Source organism: Pelophylax lessonae (genome assembly GCF_965119305.1).
Source record: "Pelophylax lessonae genome assembly, chromosome: 3".
Lineage (NCBI taxonomy): Eukaryota > Metazoa > Chordata > Amphibia > Anura > Ranidae > Pelophylax > Pelophylax lessonae.
In genome coordinates this window covers 650937397-650954785 of record NC_138770.1, presented here as the reverse complement: position 1 = coordinate 650954785, position 17389 = coordinate 650937397, and the positions used below count along the sequence as shown (strand labels likewise).

The 17389-nt window shown below is 39.5% G+C and overlaps 1 protein-coding gene across 29 annotated transcripts in view; it reads left to right on the top strand.

The window, feature by feature from the left end:
• NRXN1 (neurexin 1) overlaps positions 1 to 17389 on the top strand; it is a 2145734-nt gene that overhangs the window by 810441 nt on the left and 1317904 nt on the right. For all 29 annotated transcript variants that reach the window (XM_082249472.1, XM_082249474.1, XM_082249501.1 and 26 more), the window contains one exon: positions 979 to 1140. In XM_082249472.1, coding sequence (XP_082105598.1) covers positions 979 to 1140 — 162 coding nt within the window. The remainder of the gene's footprint in view (positions 1 to 978; positions 1141 to 17389) is intronic.

Here is a 17389-nt window from a genome sequence, read left to right as displayed (position 1 = left end):
TATCATTCTAATTGTTTCTTATTTTGGGTTTGCCGTGTGTTTTTCTTTCTTTCTTTTAACTGTAGACATCATTACAAAAGAGGAACTGCGGTTGGTACTCTTCTGCTTACTTTCAACTCCTTCTTTTCATCTGTTGTTGACCTTTTTAGTTTTACCTGTCCCTATCAAATTTATTTTATTTATTTTTTTATTTTTTTGTTTATTATTTTTTCTTTTATTTTATGTTTACTCACACATAGGGGCATCATTAACTTTACTACCTTTTGCATCAAGCCGTAATTAACAAAATTAAAAGCTAACCTTTGGCTGGCCCATGTGGCTTCTGGCGCCCGCCAGATTCTAACCATCCATTTAGCATGGCATGGACGCTTGACTTGCTGTGTTATGGTACATCCATACATCTTTCTTCATCACAAGCAAATTGGTTATATGTTTATTTTTCCTTTGTCCTTGTTCATGGTCTGTAGTGTGTTTTTGCACGGGCACACTAAAGTGCGCTTTACACTTGGTCTTATTTTGCGTTTTATGTTACGTTTTTGCATGTGCTTTTTTTTCACTGCTGCTCATTTGTTATCCAGTGCAAATAGTGGTGGTGCTTAATACCGCTTGCGTCATCTACGTCCCCCCCCCTCCCAAACGCATGTTTTATCTAGTCAATGACAGACTACTAAACTTACTAATACGTACAACAGCTGAACTAACCTAGAAAGCATTTTACTAACACCATTTTTGTGTCTGCTAAATAACTGTTCAGTTGCTGTAGGGACAATACTGACACTAGCTCATTAAATCAGACAACAGCTGAAATACAGTAGATTAGATCCTTTTTAGGGGAAGATGAATTCTAGAAAACCAAGACCAAACTTCAAACAGACATGAAAATGGATTTCCAAACTAGGTTTCAAATCAGGCACATCCCAGAACTGCAGTATTTAGGTCTGAGTATAGCGTGTCCTTTCCCTGTGCTTTGTTATGTAGGTAACAATATCAGTGGATGGGATTCTGACCACAACAGGATACACACAAGAGGACTACACCATGTTGGGCTCAGATGACTTTTTCTATGTTGGAGGAAGCCCCAGCACAGCTGATCTTCCAGGCTCACCAGTCAGCAACAACTTCATGGGTTGTCTAAAGGAGGTAGGACAATTCTTTACATCGTATTTAATCATTGGCTGGCAGATTGTTTTGTTGAATCGATCTGAACAATTCAATGTGGATTCTCTGCCTAACCTAAAGAGGATATTTCTTGCGATATAATGCACCACAGAAGCCAATGTTTTCATATCCTCTACCAACAAAATAATAAGGTGGCTGCATATCTTGTCTAAACCAGCAGATCTGGATCCACAGTTGGCCACTGGCAAAATAATGGAATGATTTGCATGCATATTCCCAAGATCCTAACATGAGAAATGGTCTTCCTTTTTTTGGATTTCTGAGAAACTCATAATATGTACATACCGTACAGTGAAAGAATAATTTCAGGCATTGGAATGTTTTACATATGACATACCTGGCCAATGCCATGGGAAACTAGAAATTACTGAAGTAGAGACCACTACTTCAGGGATTTCCACTTGCTTCTGGGCTGCTCTCATCCATTGTACACAGGAGTTTCTAGTGGTAGTCAGTTAAAGGAGCTCCCAAAATCAGCAATAATAATCCCACTTGGATCAAAAGATCGTCGTTTTATTGGTAGCAGAACATATTAAAGCCTGGCTTTAACATTTTCTGCTACCAATAAAACGACGATCTTTTGATGCAAGTGGGATTCTTATTGTGGATTTTGTCCGCTCCTTTAACTGACTACCACTAGAAACTTTGGATATGACCACTAGGCCGCATCTTAAGGTAGCAGCCCAGACCCCTTAACAAGGGTCCACTGCCTTTTTTCATCCAGTCGGGCCAGATTGATTGGGAGTTAATTTCCCGAAATGGCCCTCTCTCACCTACCACCCACCCACAGGCCCTCTATCAAGCAGGTCAGTCAACCGCAGCCATCAACTTTTCAAAAACATTGTACACAGGAGGTCAGCCTCCCGTAACACAGTTACTGTAGAAGTGAATGACATGGTCCTGATGCGTTATATATGCGTTAGTATATGGTGTCTGCTCAGATCGCCAGATTTGTCCCTGGATACCCTCTCATATTATTTTGTGGGTGTGGACAACTGAGAACCTTTTTTCACATATGGTGGACCTGCACGCTGGTTCAAAAATGTTGGTGGGCAATATCCTCTATGCTGACTACATTGATGGGACAGGATATTCCTCTCAAAGCCAAGTATTACCATCTTTGTGTTATAACTCCTGAACTGTTTAACCTCTATGCACTGAGCTAACACAAATATGTGGCCTCTCAGTGGGCGGGGCTCAGCATATTTTCATGCAATAGTGCCAATAGAGCTGTGCCCAGAGCGCGCGCCCTGCGCGCTCCTGGCCCAGTTACTGGCAGCTAACAGAAAGCTCTCGATCGTTGCTTGCGTTCAGGAGCTTTCTGATCACAGCGGTCACATTGCCATAAGCCCTGCCTCTAAGTAATTCTAAACCCCCACTAAGGAGTTAAGGTACAATTTAAGTTAATGACTCATGTTCTCACAGCTGCTAAGAAAGCAATCAGAAAAGCATGGAAATCCCCCCACCCCCTCTATAACAGAAGTTAAATCTCAGATTACGCAAACAATGCTATATGAAAAGGTGGAGGAGAGGATATCCAATACAATGCACAAATATTCTGCTGTGTGCTATCTGTGGTACACACATTTTCTCCCTGCTGGAATAGATAAGTCTGTTTGGTTTATAGGCGGGGCTGAACAATCGCTTCCCCCAAACCCATCCCCACCCCTGACTTTTTCAGCCCTTTCTTCTCTCCTGACCTTTCCTTTCTCCTTCTTATGACTGTTTCCTTTTTGTTTACGCTGAGATATTTTCTTTTGAGTTACCGCACATTTGCAGGTTTTTCATGTTGCTTGTTGTAGCTCAATCTGATGTTGGACAATAGATCTATATGTTTAATGAATTAATTTTGCTACCTCTGTTCTATTTATGGATGATTCCATTCCATGCCTTGGATTATCCCAAGATTGTTTGTATTTTATGTCTTCTTATGAAAAAAGGTGTCCTTTTATGAAACGGGAGATGAGCAGTGATCCTGCTGATCGCAGCTCATTTCCGATCATTCTCAGTTTATGAAACAGGAATGATCAGGGGAGAACATGTTCTTCGCTGATCATCTCTTCACATGGGAATCTGTCATTGCCTGACACAGAAACAGCCAGGTTATGAAGCTGCTATTTCCGCACTTCACTGGCGATCTGTGCCAGAATTCACACTCCCGGATTCACCAGCCTGGAGCTTGTGAAGCGGGGAGTGAAGACCAAATCTGGGGAGAACTGAGGGGGAAGAAGGAAGATTATTGACATCCTTCTTCCTTGTTCAGACCCCCCAACATAGTAATCATGTCCCCGTGCCATATTTATGTATATATATAAATGTATATATATATATACACACACATACATGTAGATATATATTTAATGTGTAAATATATATATATAAAATGTATGCGTGTGTATTCAGTGTATATATATATATATATATTTATGTAAGGGGACTATTATTTATTAACATTAGTGGAGATCGTGTATTCAGCAGTGATAATTTATCACTGCTTATTAAAAGAGCGCCAGTGATTTTCATAGTACGGTAATCTCGCTTTGTCTCACGAGATTACAGGCGCCCCATTCACTTGTATAGAGATCTCGCCATTCACCGAGGAAACACTTCTCCTCTGATCACCCTGGGAGAACTTCTCCGCTTCATAAAAAGGGTGCCAGAGGTGATAATTTTCCCTGGAGAACCGCAGAAAAGCGAACAGAGAAAAAAATTCACCCTTTCATAAACGTACACCAAAATGTATTGAACCATTTTCTGAATGAATGCAAACCATTCTCTGATTGGATGAGGTAAACAAGCAGTGACATCACACTCTCCACCTCATCCAATCAAAGAATGCTTTGCATTTATTCAGAAAATTCAAAGTATTCTCTGAATGGTGCCAATGTTGGGTGGCTGACCCCCTGTATTCACAATGCATCAGCATGGGACCTGGAGATCATTGGAGTAGCGCTGTCTATGTCAGTGATTTCTAACCTCCATCGGCCTGGTATGTCATATAACCAAGCTGAAACAATGTAACTATGTTTAACATGCCAATGCCTGGATTCTTTCTTTAAATAAGACAATGTAATTCCTTTCTTAATATGGAATATTATTCTTTTAAATAATGGAAACAAAATGAAACATTTTCTATGGCACTGAAAAACTTTGACTCTGACTTTGACATGTAACTAATGGAATTACATGTAAAGCATACTTTTGCAAAACTCTGCTTTAGCCCCCCCCCCCCAACAATTATTATTTATGTACCCACGTATACAAACAGTAACCATTGTTGCAGTGATTCAATGCAGTTTCTGGTGTTGTAATCTACAGAGCATGAACTGTTGCATGGATTTGAGGACATGCTTTAGAAACACTGGTGCAGAAAAAGAAATACCTAATCAAAATGTTGGATGTTGATTTTAATGTATATCTAATTAAGATATTTTAGTTTGCTACAGGAGTGATACCACTCCAGTTGGTTCTATTCAGCGGATGCGTGTACCGTATCCCAAAAAGTATCTGTCTTCTCCTCCGGACCCTCAAACACAAATTCTCTGTACTCAGCAAAAGTCTCCTGCCCAGGATTTGCTCAAGACTTTATGCTGCCTGGGACCAAGAATGAAATGCTGCCCCCTCCCCCCTAAAATAAAATAAAAATAAATAAAATGAATCACACCTACCAAAAGTTCCCCCCACATCCATTATTTTATATAATGATAATTAAAACTCAAATTACATTTTAAGGAAGTCAGATTTACATGTAACAGCGCCTTATCTATATGCAAATTTTGAGGAGCTGCATCCGGGGGGGGGGGGGGGTTGGGGGATGATTAAGGGGCTGCTTTGCGGGGGGGGGGGGTTAAGGGGCTGCTTTGTGGGGTATAGGGACAAAAAAATACAGTATTAACTTTATTAAATATAAAATTTGGAAAATATTATATAAACTGTTATCTTCTTTCATAACTCACCCCTGGCCCCTGGACTGGTCTACCAAAAAAAAAAAAAAGACTTGGGCGTCAATTTGACGCCCCTCTCAAAGTGACAACTGGGTCCTATGGACCCAGCGGGACCCATGGTGGGGCCGACCCGGCTCCAACCATACTCTGTTCCTTCCCTGACTCTTTTTACCTTACTTCAGGCCCTCATTATAGAGGCTAAGACAACACTCTTTGTGGGGTATAGGGACAAAAAAACAGTAATAACTTTATTAAATATAACATTTTGAAAATATTATATAAACTGTTATCTTCTTCCATAACTCACCCCTGGACTGGTCTTCCAAACGTCCACTGTCTGCCCTAGAAGATCCAGCCTGCCCTGCGTGAGATGAGGTGCACTGATGTCTGACAGCATTGTGCACACCACAGTCACGTGAGGGATGATCCCTGGAGGAGATGCTCCTCCTCCTCATACTCATCAGTTTGCACTACGGACGGCAGTATGAGATGGGGAAATGCCACCCGTAACACACTGCAAACTGATGACACACAAAACTGCTGGAAAAAAGACTTGGGCGTCAATTTGCCGCATCTCTCAAAGTGACAACTAGATCCTATGGACCCAGTGGTACCCATGGTAGGGCTGACCCTTCTCCAGCCATACTCTGTTACTTCCTTGACTCTTTTCACCTAACTTCAGGCCCTCATTATAGAGGCTAAAACAACACCCTGAAAGAAGGTGACATTCATCAGCAGAAGGATGGAGTAGGCAGGAATAATTATAAAAAAGTACAACATTTTGTTAAATACAGGTATTGTGGTTGTGCAGGTTATGCTTGTACTAAAAGTATAAATTATTGCAAAACTGTTTTTTTTTTTGGGGGGGGGGCAGAACAGGGATGTAGTAGAATACCTGTCAGTTTTATTGCTGTCTGTGCCCCCATTAGTGGGATTTCCCCTCTCTATTTGTCCTGTATACCATTATCATTGAAGATAAAAATAGAAGAGATTACCAAATTTTTGGTTGTTCCCAGAAAAGTAATAGAGGGGATTTTTTTAAATGGGGAAACTAGTTCTGGTGACCTTGGGGTCCCCCAAGCAATACCCTTAATTTGCAAGAATTTTCTCTCACTCCCTGTTTTGTTTGTGGGACAGGAAGTTAAGGTAAATCTCCCCAATGAGATACAGATTGCAAAAAAAAAAAAAAGAATCTAAAATATAAAAGAAGATATTTTAGTGCTCCACGTGTGGCAAGCTTATATCATCAAAGGATGACTTGACACAAGCAAAAACAAAGTAACAAAAAATCCCTCTCTTCCTTATTAAGGGGTGTCTCCATACATGCTTATGGCGCCTTTCCACTGCATGGAACCAAACGGTGCGGCTCGCTTTTGTGCTTTTCCACTGCTGGTACCGCATGGTACGGTGTAGGAACGGTTCGGTACAGTACGGTACGGCAGCGCTTTTCCACTGCATGGAACCGAGCGGTACGGCTCTCAAAAACAGTACCACCTCGATTGTGGTTCCAAGAGGTACCATACCCGGTACCATATCCCACAATCCTTTGCATGCAGTCACTACTAGCCACCGATTGGTCAGAGAATCATTGTTATCCCACCCACATCCCACCCACTTAGCTTTAGTACTACTAGTGGAAAAGCAACCCATACCGTACCGTACCGAACCGTTCCAACACCGTACCATGCGGTACCATGCAGTGGAAAAGCAAACCGGGCCAAGCAGGGCCGAGTAGAGCCGAGCCGGTACTTGCAGTCAAAAAATACCATTAGTGTCTTAGAAGTTTACTGATTGCCTCCCGAAAAGGGCTTCTCATAGAATAGGTCTAGAGTCTTAGAAAAAAACATTTGAAAACTAAAACTTGAAAACTATTTGAATTTGAAAATCAAAATAGTATATTTTTTCACTTCAGGGTTTTTCTTTAGAGAAGCATATATTAGAAAAAAAATGATAATGCCTAATAATTATGCTATTTTAATAGAATCACATTTATTATCAATGCCTTGGGTCTAGTTACACAAATAAATCCATACTATAACAAAAGTGTTATAAACATGCTGTCAGATTTGATCTAATCTTGCCTCCTGTATGGGTGGTTAAAACATAGCTTTTCATAGACTTTTGTATATTCGAGTTCCATAACTCTACTGATATTCGGAGGTATAAAAGTACTAAAAAACCTCCAAGAAAACCCAGTATTTCATACCTTTATGTAATCATTTACCAAACCAAAGCCTAAGTTTAGTTAATTTTCTTTTTTAATCAGCCCAAGGGACGGTACTTACATTGAATACAAAGTGTCCTTTGTGAGGGGGACCCCCCCTCAAAATGCGTCGGCATTTGCAGACCCATGCGGCAACTTTCCAGAATACAAGCAGCATGTAAAGCGGTTCTGGCAGTTCACTATGTGGATACTCGTGATAACCATGTCCTTTTTTTTTTTGGTTTGTGAGCATTATGGCCTGTTTTCCTTTTAATAAATGGTGTTTAAAGATAATACACTAGGCCGGCGTGCCCTCTCTCTGTGTTTCTATATGTAGTGGGGGATGCCAAAGAAGCAAAATGAACAGCATAGAAGCTTTCGCTCATAAACCAATAAGCAAAGAAGCAACATATTATTATAATGTAAGCAAAGCTGAACATAGAGAATAGATCATTTTTTTAAAGCTGCAATTTATCTATAGGCACAAAAATATTTCATAGATAATGCATGAATCATGCGCTTTTTATCTCGAAAATGACACATTTATGCACATCATTTAGTAAAACTTTTCTCTGCTATTTTAGACTTACAGATGAATCATCTCCATAAAATAATGTGATTCTAAATCATAAATACTGTATAATATTGTTATGCTTTATTTCAAACATTCTATGAAGCTGGCACCAAGCTCTCACACATTTTCCAATGGAATCCAATTGAAAAAGTGTGAATCTTGGGTGAAAGTTGTGTGGGTATTGGCTGAAAATACTTAAAAATAGACCCCTGTGGTGTAATTCCCGCTGTTTGTTACCAAAGGCAGAAATTAAAAGTGAAAAGTCACCTATGCACATAAATGTAATTTGAAAAATACCCACCGCTATACGTGAGCCAAACAGTTAGCAAGCCTTTAATTAATTGGCATGTTGGCATATTAAAGAGGACCTAGGCTTACCCAATCTTCCATGGCTGAGTCAATAAGATGCAGACATTATTAAGATCTCCAGGACAAGACCTGCTTGCATGTCTTTATACTCACTGATCTGAAAATAAATCATAGAATGGGGAAAACATACGTCCTGGCCTTTCTGGGAATTCGGAAGCTAAGAGCCACCATCCCCCACCCCCCTTTCAAAAACAGCCTCCCAGTCACAATCCATTGTACCATAAAAATGGAACAGGTTGCATGCTCCACCACATCTGAGAGCATCAGATGTTTCTTGGGGCTCAGACTGATGAATGGATTGGCAAAGGAGTGCAGGGTGTAGGTGTTAGTAGCAGAGGAGGTATGCTATAAACAGGAACTGTTTGCTCCAAATTAGCAAAATGACACTTAGGGGTTGATTTACTAAAGATGAATAGACTGTTCACTTTGCAGGTGAATTTTTACTTAGGGATTGATTTACTAAAAACAAACAGGCAGTTCACTTTTCAGGTGAATTTTAACTTTGTGAGGGAATTTACCCTTAGCTCAGTGAACGAGGTGAAGCTCTGCTAACTTCCAACATCCAATCATGTGAAAGCAAAAATAAAAAATAAATTCTTCTCCTTGCACGTGATACTATATTGTTTGTAAAGTGAATTTTCATGCATTCACTAATCTAAGAGAACTTCCCTTGCAAAATGAACAGCCTGTTTTCCTTTACTAAATTAACTTCATTGATTTAAGGAGGTACATTTTAGTTCCCATGGATAGACTGCTATTGTACTTTACGCCAATCATCTGTAACATTAGGACCACCCACTATAACATGAACACCCATCCAATATAGAGTAGATTCCCCTTTTTCTGCCAAAACAGCCCTGACCTATCAAGGCATGGAGTCCACTAGACCAGTGGTCCTCAACCCTGGCCTACAGGGCCCACTAACAGGCCAGGTTTGCAAGATAACTGAAATACATCCCAGGTGATATAATTTGCTGCTCAGTGATTGCAGTACTCTAGTCTGCATCTCCCCAAGGTAATACTTAAAATCTGACTTGTTAGTGGGCCCTGAGGACTGGAGTTGAGGACCACTGCACTAGACCACTGAGAGTATGCTGTGGTATCTGGAACCAAGCCGTCAGTAGCATCACACTGTCTCCGCCGGCTTGTCTTCTTCCCATAGTACATCCTGGTGACATCTCTTCCCTATGTACGCAATACACACGCACCTGGCCTTGCACATGATCTAAAAGAAAATGTGACTTATGAAACCAGGCCACCTTCTTCCATTGCTCTGTGGTCCAGTTTTGATTCTCACATGCTCATTGTAGGCACTTTTCGGCTGTGGACAAGGGTTAACATTGATCTCCTGAGCAGTCTGCCTATGCAACCCCATACACAACAAACTGCAATGTACTGTGTGCACACCTTTCTATTGAAACCAGCATTAACTATTTAGAAATTTGAACTATAGTAGCTCTTCTATTGGATTGGACCACATGGGCCAGCCTTTACTCCACACCTGCATGAATGTGCTTGGCCATCCTGTTGCCTATTCGCCTGGTTTTCCTTTCTTGGACCACTTTTGGTAGATCCTGACCACTGCAGACCGGGAACATTCCACAAAAGCTGCAGTTTTGGAGTTGCTCTGCCCCAATCATCCAGCCATTACAATATGGCCCTTTTCAAAGTCACTCAGATGCTTAGGCTTGCCCATTTTTTCTGAATTCAACATATCGACTTCAAGGATAACATGTTCACTTGCCTAATATATTCACCCATTTTCAAATGCAATTGATGAGATATTCAGTGTTATTCAGTTAACCCGTCAGTGGACACAATAGGGTTGACTTACTAAAACTGGAGAGTTCAAAATGTGGTGGAGCTCTGCATAGAAACCAATCAACTTCCAGGTTTTTCTGTCAAAGCTTTGGAGTTGCTCTGCCCCAATCATCCAACCATTACAATTTGGTCTTTTTCAAAGTCACGCAAATGCTTAGGCTTGCCCATTTTTTCTGGTTTCAACATATCGACTTCAAGAATAACATGTTCACTTGCCTAATATATTCACCCATTTTCAAATGCAATTGATTAGATAATCAGTGTTATTCAGGTAACCTGTCAGTGGACACAATGGGGTTGATTTACTAAAACTGGAGAGTTCAAAATGTGGTGCAGCTCTGCATAGAAACCAATCAGCTTCCAGGTTTTTCTGGCAAAGCTTAACTGAACAAGCTGAAGGTAACCGCTGATTGGCTATCATGCACAGCAGATTTTGCAATCTCCGGTTTTAGCAAATCAACTCTAATATAATGACTGATATGGTGGTTCCTGCAACAATGTAAGCAGTCTTAATCAGTGGCGGCTGGTGCTCCATCAGTCGGGGAGGGGGTGGCAGATGGACCTGCCCTCCCATATCACTCCAGCCTGCACCACTACATCTCTTCCCCGCCCACCCGTCAGTCAGTCAGTCAGTTTACCTTGTTCCTTCGGAATGACAGGCGGCGGTGGCTTCCCCCTCAGGCTCCTTCATGTCCGTTCTCAGTGGCGTCTCATCCCCCCTTCTTGGCCAATAGCATGCCTTCTCCTTTCGGCCAATCGGGAAACAGGTCTCAGGACCCGCTTCCTGATTGGCCGGGAGGAGAATCAGTGTGACAATAGCGAATATTCATGTCACACAACTGGGTGGGCTCAGGGTGCAGTGCTCTGTGCCCCGGGCCCACCCTTTTTTTAAAGCCTATTAGAGCCTCTGGCTCTAATCAGGTGTTTCAAAAAAATAAAATCCTCCATTGGAATCCATGCATCTGGCGCCCTGCATGTAGATTAGGGGGGCGGACACATAGATGGGGGGGGCCGGCACCCATGCGGCTGCCAATGGATGGGCTGCCACTGGTCTTAATCAAGCTATATGTGATAAATGTGATTAAAAAATCTGTTGAGTACCCACTTTTGCAACCTATGGAGAGGTCAGTTCAATCTAGAACATTTAGTAAAGGACTTTTACTTTGGTAAAGAGTATACGAGTTTGATTTTACATGGATAAAATGTTTTCAGGGTAATGAAATAATAATTATTTGCTATGGAAACAGTTTGTTCCTCACTTTTTACTATTCATAGTTAACTTTCCAAGCAATATCGGAAAACAATCACTCTAGCAGTGTGCCAATACACGGATTAGCGGTTGAGGGGACATGTCTGGGAATAAAGGACCCTTCTGCAATAGGTATAGACAGCTTTTTATCATAAAACTATTTCAGATAGACACCATTCAGTACTGCAGTTATCTGTGCTACCATTTAGGATGATTTGAGGCATAAAACTTTTATATTATATCCTTTAAAATTGTAGCGCAGTTTTAAGTAGTGTCTGGTTTTAAACATTTAACATTCAGGGTATCAGAAGAGTGTCTGGCAGAAAAGAAGCCTGTTCAGGCATGAAAATATGCAATCGGAATAGCTGAACAACTCTAAAAAGCCTTAGTTATAGAACAAATGTGATTCATATAGCTACCGAGTAAGAGAGAGTTCCATATTAGCCTCTAATCCAGGTGGCTGATGGATCATTAAAGAAAGTAAAGAACAGGCATGGAAGTTCCAGGCTCTCCGTATAGAAGGATATAGGATCTTTATTGCAATACACACAGTAAGTACATTTTATTCATTCATAGTTTAGTTTTGTTGGAGGCTTAAAGTACAAAAAAATAAAGATAAATACAAAAATATTGCTGTGTTTTAAAAACATTGCTGGATGAGCTGCCTTTTTATTTTTTAGAAATGGTGGAAATATGGTTGAACTGCTACCAGTCACTGTAACCACTAATTTGCACCCATAGCATTTTAATTTGTGATTGGTAGATGGGAAGGATTCATTATGATTAAAAATAAAAAATGGAGCTTTTATTTTTTATACAAAATTAAATCCAGTGTGTAGCTAGTTGAATAAATGAGCATGAAAAGTCCTCATATCCTGTACTGTCAGTCCATTATTAAAAAAAAAAAAAAAGAATACAATATAAACTACTTCTGGACCAGAAGATTTTCCTCCTTAATGACCAGGCCATTCTCTGCAATTCGGCACTGGCTTACTTTAACTGACAATAGTGCGGTTGTGCAACGCTGTACCACCCAAGTAAATTGATGTCCTTTTTCTCCCACAAATAGAGCTTTCTTTTGGTGGTATTTGATCACCTCTGCAATTTTTATTTTATGGTTAAAAATAGCGACAAATATAAAAAAAATATATATATTTTTCAATTTCTGCTATATAACATCCCCCCCCCCAAAAAAAAAAAAATGTAAACAAAATGTTTCTATATTTTAGGTCAATTTGTATTCTGCTACATATTTTTGGTTAAAAAAAATCCCAATAAGCGTATTTTGATTGGTTTGCACAAAAGTTTTTGCGTCTACAAACTAGGGGAAAGGTTTATGTAGTTTTTATTTATTTTTATTTTTTTTACTAGTAATGGCGGCGATCAGCAGTTTTTAGCAGGACTGCAACATTTCGGTGGACAGATCAGACCCCTAACTGACATTTTTGACACTTTTGGGGGGACCAGTGACATTACTACAGTAATCAGTGCTAAAAATATGCATTGTTACTGTAATGTAAAAAAGGATAAATAGTTGGAATCGGCGCTACCTGATATATATTAGGTAGAATAGTATACCCAAACCGCAAGATAGTAATCACTATATAAAGAATGTGCGGAATAAAGTGCAAGTGCAAAGTGCATTTAAACAAAGAATAACATCTGGGTAAATTATATACTTTGAAATTGCTGTAAAGAATATCACAAAGGGCTGGTAAAGAATTTTAATGTGAAGTGCCAAAATAATATATGCTAAAAAAGTGCTTCAAGGTCTTGACTGATAAAACGATAAATGACAAAAGATTGAATAGTAGAAAAATAACCAGGGGATACACCCCTATATATGACTGTGCTCAAATAAAGTCCATGGTGAGAATGTGAAGGTTGAGTATGGTAAACTCAAGTGCCCATGACTTAACTCTCCACTAGAGGTCGCACTCACCCTTGGAAAGGAAGGTAACCAATAGTGGCTATGAGAATGTCCATAGGGGAATTTATATCCAGTCTGAAGCTCCTAAGAGTGGTTCCTGGGAATCCTTTCAGATAAGCGGGTCCCATCTAGGTGCTCAAACATAAAGAAATCCCCATAGTGTAACATATACTGCAAATAACATGTAGTAAATCGTAGTAACTCACGGTGAGAAGTGTGCTGATCGATTCAGAGTGTCAGGTGCAGTGCCGGGAAGCTTCCGCGTTCCAACCACGGCAGACTGCAAACCGGAAGTGACGTTGACGCAAAGTACCGCCCTACGCATTTCGTCATTGGACGTCTACTGGAGCTGTCAATGTCGGGATGTATGAATTTGAGTTAGGGACCTTCGATTGTAAGCTCCTGGAGGGCAGGGACTGATGTGTTAAAGACTATGGTCATGAAGAGATTGTCAGAGACTGTTGACAATATACAGGAGATGGTCAGAGACTGCGGATATGGTACAGGACATGGTTGGAGAATGTAAACATAATACAAAAGATGGTCAGTACCAGCGTTAGCCCTACTAAACTTGACAATAGAAACCATTAAACCCACAGCTAGGAACTCGGTAATACATATACTCATGGCAGCCAGGCTTAATATCACAAGAAGATGGAAGGAACCTCACCCCCCCCCCCAAAGTGACAGACATCCTAGACTTAACCCATAAACATTGCACATACGAGCTGATGCTGGCCTCTAGTAGAGGAACATACGAAAAATCTCTCTCCTCATGGCAACCTTGGCTTCAGTGGCACCATAGTACACAATCATTAGTCCCAAAATAAAAACCACAATATATTTTGATACGTAGTCCTTAACTTTTGATCTAACACTGGAACCCAACCAATGCTTCGTTTCTAGAATGAGCTTCGCCTAATAGGTTTGTTATTAACTGCGTTATGAATCCATACCTAATACAGTATACTAGGATCAATCGTTTGTTATGTATCTTTTCTTACTACAGGTATTACTCAGACGGTCATTTGTAACTTGAAATGGGCAGGGCCATCTCCCTCCCCCCAATGCAGTCTGTTCCCAGTAGGGGTGTCTGGGGAGACAGATGAGACCCTCACCTCTACCTTATATCTTGTGTCAACCAATACATATACAGTATTGTTTATAATGGTCATATTTGAATTCATACTATTACGACTTAAGTACCTACCTAATTGTTTCCTTGCATGTAATGTACTACTGTACAATAGACTATGTTTACTGATGAATGTTATTTGTAAAACCATTCAATATAAACATTGAAAGTAAGGCCCCGTTCACCGCGACCTCCGAGGTCGCGGTGCGAGCAGCCCGCCGCGACCTCGGAGCAGCCGCCACGGACTTCATAACATTGAAGTCTATGGCGGTCGCCTCCTGGTCGCCCCAAAAAAGCTCCGGACCCTTTTTCTAAGTCGGAGCGACTTGTGTCGCTCCTATTAGAACGGGTCCGCAGCTTCCCTATGGGAGGCGACCTACGGCGACCTGTGAGGCGACCAGGTCGCCTCACAGGTTGCTTTAGTGTGAACGGGGACTAAAAGCTGGTCAGAAAATGTGGACATATTTCAGGAGATGGTCAGATGCAAAGGACATGATACAGGAGATGGTCAGAGACTGCAGATGTGGAACAGGAGATGGTCAGAGACTGCAGGCATGATACATTAGATTGTCAGAGACTGCAGATGTGGAACAGGAGATGGTCAGAGCCTGCAGATGTGGAACAGGAGATGGTCAGAGACTGCAGGCATGATACATTAGATTGTCAGAGCCTGCAGACATGCTGCAGGAGGGTTTAAGAAACTGTGAACCAAGAGAAGGAGACTTTCAGAAGCTATGATATAGCAGTTGTTCGAGACTGGGGGCATGCTTCTGGAGACAGCCATAAACTGGAGGCATAGTACATGAGGCTGCTAGAAATAATTTATATTACAAAGCAGAAGGGAAACAGAGATTGGTGTCTGCAGGGGCCCCAAGGGCTGCACACAAAGTGCCAAAAGGCCGGGAGAGTGACACCATGTCATTACATGACACTGCTTTCTGCTGCTTTTAGTGAACAAGGTAAAGAGGACCTTTGACATCATGTGACCGAAACAAAGACACCCAGAAAAAGGTACTGGTACTGCTTAAATAGAATGGAGGCAGAAAGAGAGAGGACCTGACCCCAGACTTGAGCTTTAACATGAACAAAATATATCTAACGATATTTAAGTACAGTAGGATCTGCTTATCACATTTTGGAAAGTTCCAAATTGCGGAAGCAATTTTGATTTACTCACTCATATAACTTTCCGAGAATCCTAAGACATCTGTAAAATGTACTAAATGAAAAAGTATAATTTTTTTTATCAGTATTTCACGTTTTTATATATGACTTCTTAAGGTCAGCAACTTATCACACAGCTTCTCTGTTAATTACTGGCCATAGATACGTATTGTGAAATTAATGGCATCGAATGAAATTGCCCAGAACTTCAGGGTACTCATAATTTATGTATTAAGAAGAAAATAAATAGCAATATAAATAGTGCCATAACTTCATTGAACTGCTATAAAAAACACAACATTAATAAGACCTGCACTAAAATTTCCAGCAGGGCCATAATATCCTATAGTTTGATTCATCACATTCTTCATCTCTCAGAGATGGTGCAGTAAAATTAATCATAAATTTATTTTAAGCTTTAAAATGTGTGCTGCAGAAGTGATAAGGGGAACAGCAAAGGCAAGTTATTTTTATATTACATAACATATTTCTTAATAAATACATTTTAAAAATGTCCACAACATACAACACTCATGTTACAAGGAAGACATTTTGCATGCTTTGATTTTAATTCAAGGCACATCTGCAGTGCAGCTTTGAAAGACCCTTCAAGTCATAGGTGTCAAGCATAATCACTATTCTGCCACATGTCATATATGCACAAATATGGTAGCCCGCATAGATTTAGTAGAATATATTGGTATAAAACAATGTGTGCTAAAGAATAATACATATACAAATAAATTTGATAAATTATTGATCCATTTTTTTTTATATTTACATAATGCTTGTACAATGTGTGTATACAGTATATATATATATATATATATATATATATATATATATATATATATATATATATATATATATATATATATATATACACATTTATATATGTGTTATTAAATATATATATATTTAACAGGGCACTTGATGAATAACTTTTAATTTTCCTGCCATCACCCCTCTGTGTTTCAGTGTTAGTTTCAACTAAAATAAAAGTTGGGATTTAGGATACCATTTATTAGCTAAGTAACTAGACTGTAGTGCAAGCTTTTGAGGCAGGTAATATCTAAAGAAGAGGCCTTATACTGTTTAACCACATCACTACCATACACTTTTACCCCCTTCCTGCCCAGGACAATTTTCAGCTTTCAGCGTTGTCACACTTTGAATGACAATTGCGCGGACATTTTTATCATTTTATTTCACACAATAGAGCTTTCCTTTGGTGGTATTTAATCACCAACAGGGTTTTTATTTTTTGCTAAATAAATGAAAAAAGGTCAAAAAATTTGATTTTTTTTTTTGTCTCTGTTATCAAATTTTGCAAATAAAAATTCTTTCTTTCGTAAATTTAGGCCAAAATGTATTCCGCTACATTTCTTTGTTAAAAATAATTCAAATCAGTGTAAATTATTTAGTCTGTAGGAAAGTTTTAGAGTCTACAAACGATGGTATTTATATATATATATATATATATATATATATATATATATATATATATATATATATATATATATATGTATATATATATATGTATATATATATATATATGTATATATATATATATATATATATATATATATATATATATATGAAAATTTATCAGTCCTGATGTACTGGTGGCCTATATCATTTCTTGAGGCCCGAAAATGCCAGGACAGTACAGATATCCCCCAAAATGACCCTTTTTTAGAAAGTAGACAGGCCAAGGTGTTTAGAAAAATACTTTTTTTTGTAATGTTTTGTCACAGTTTTTGAAAAAATTAAGACATTTAAAAAAAATGTTTTTTTTTTCACATTTTTTAGATACTGTCC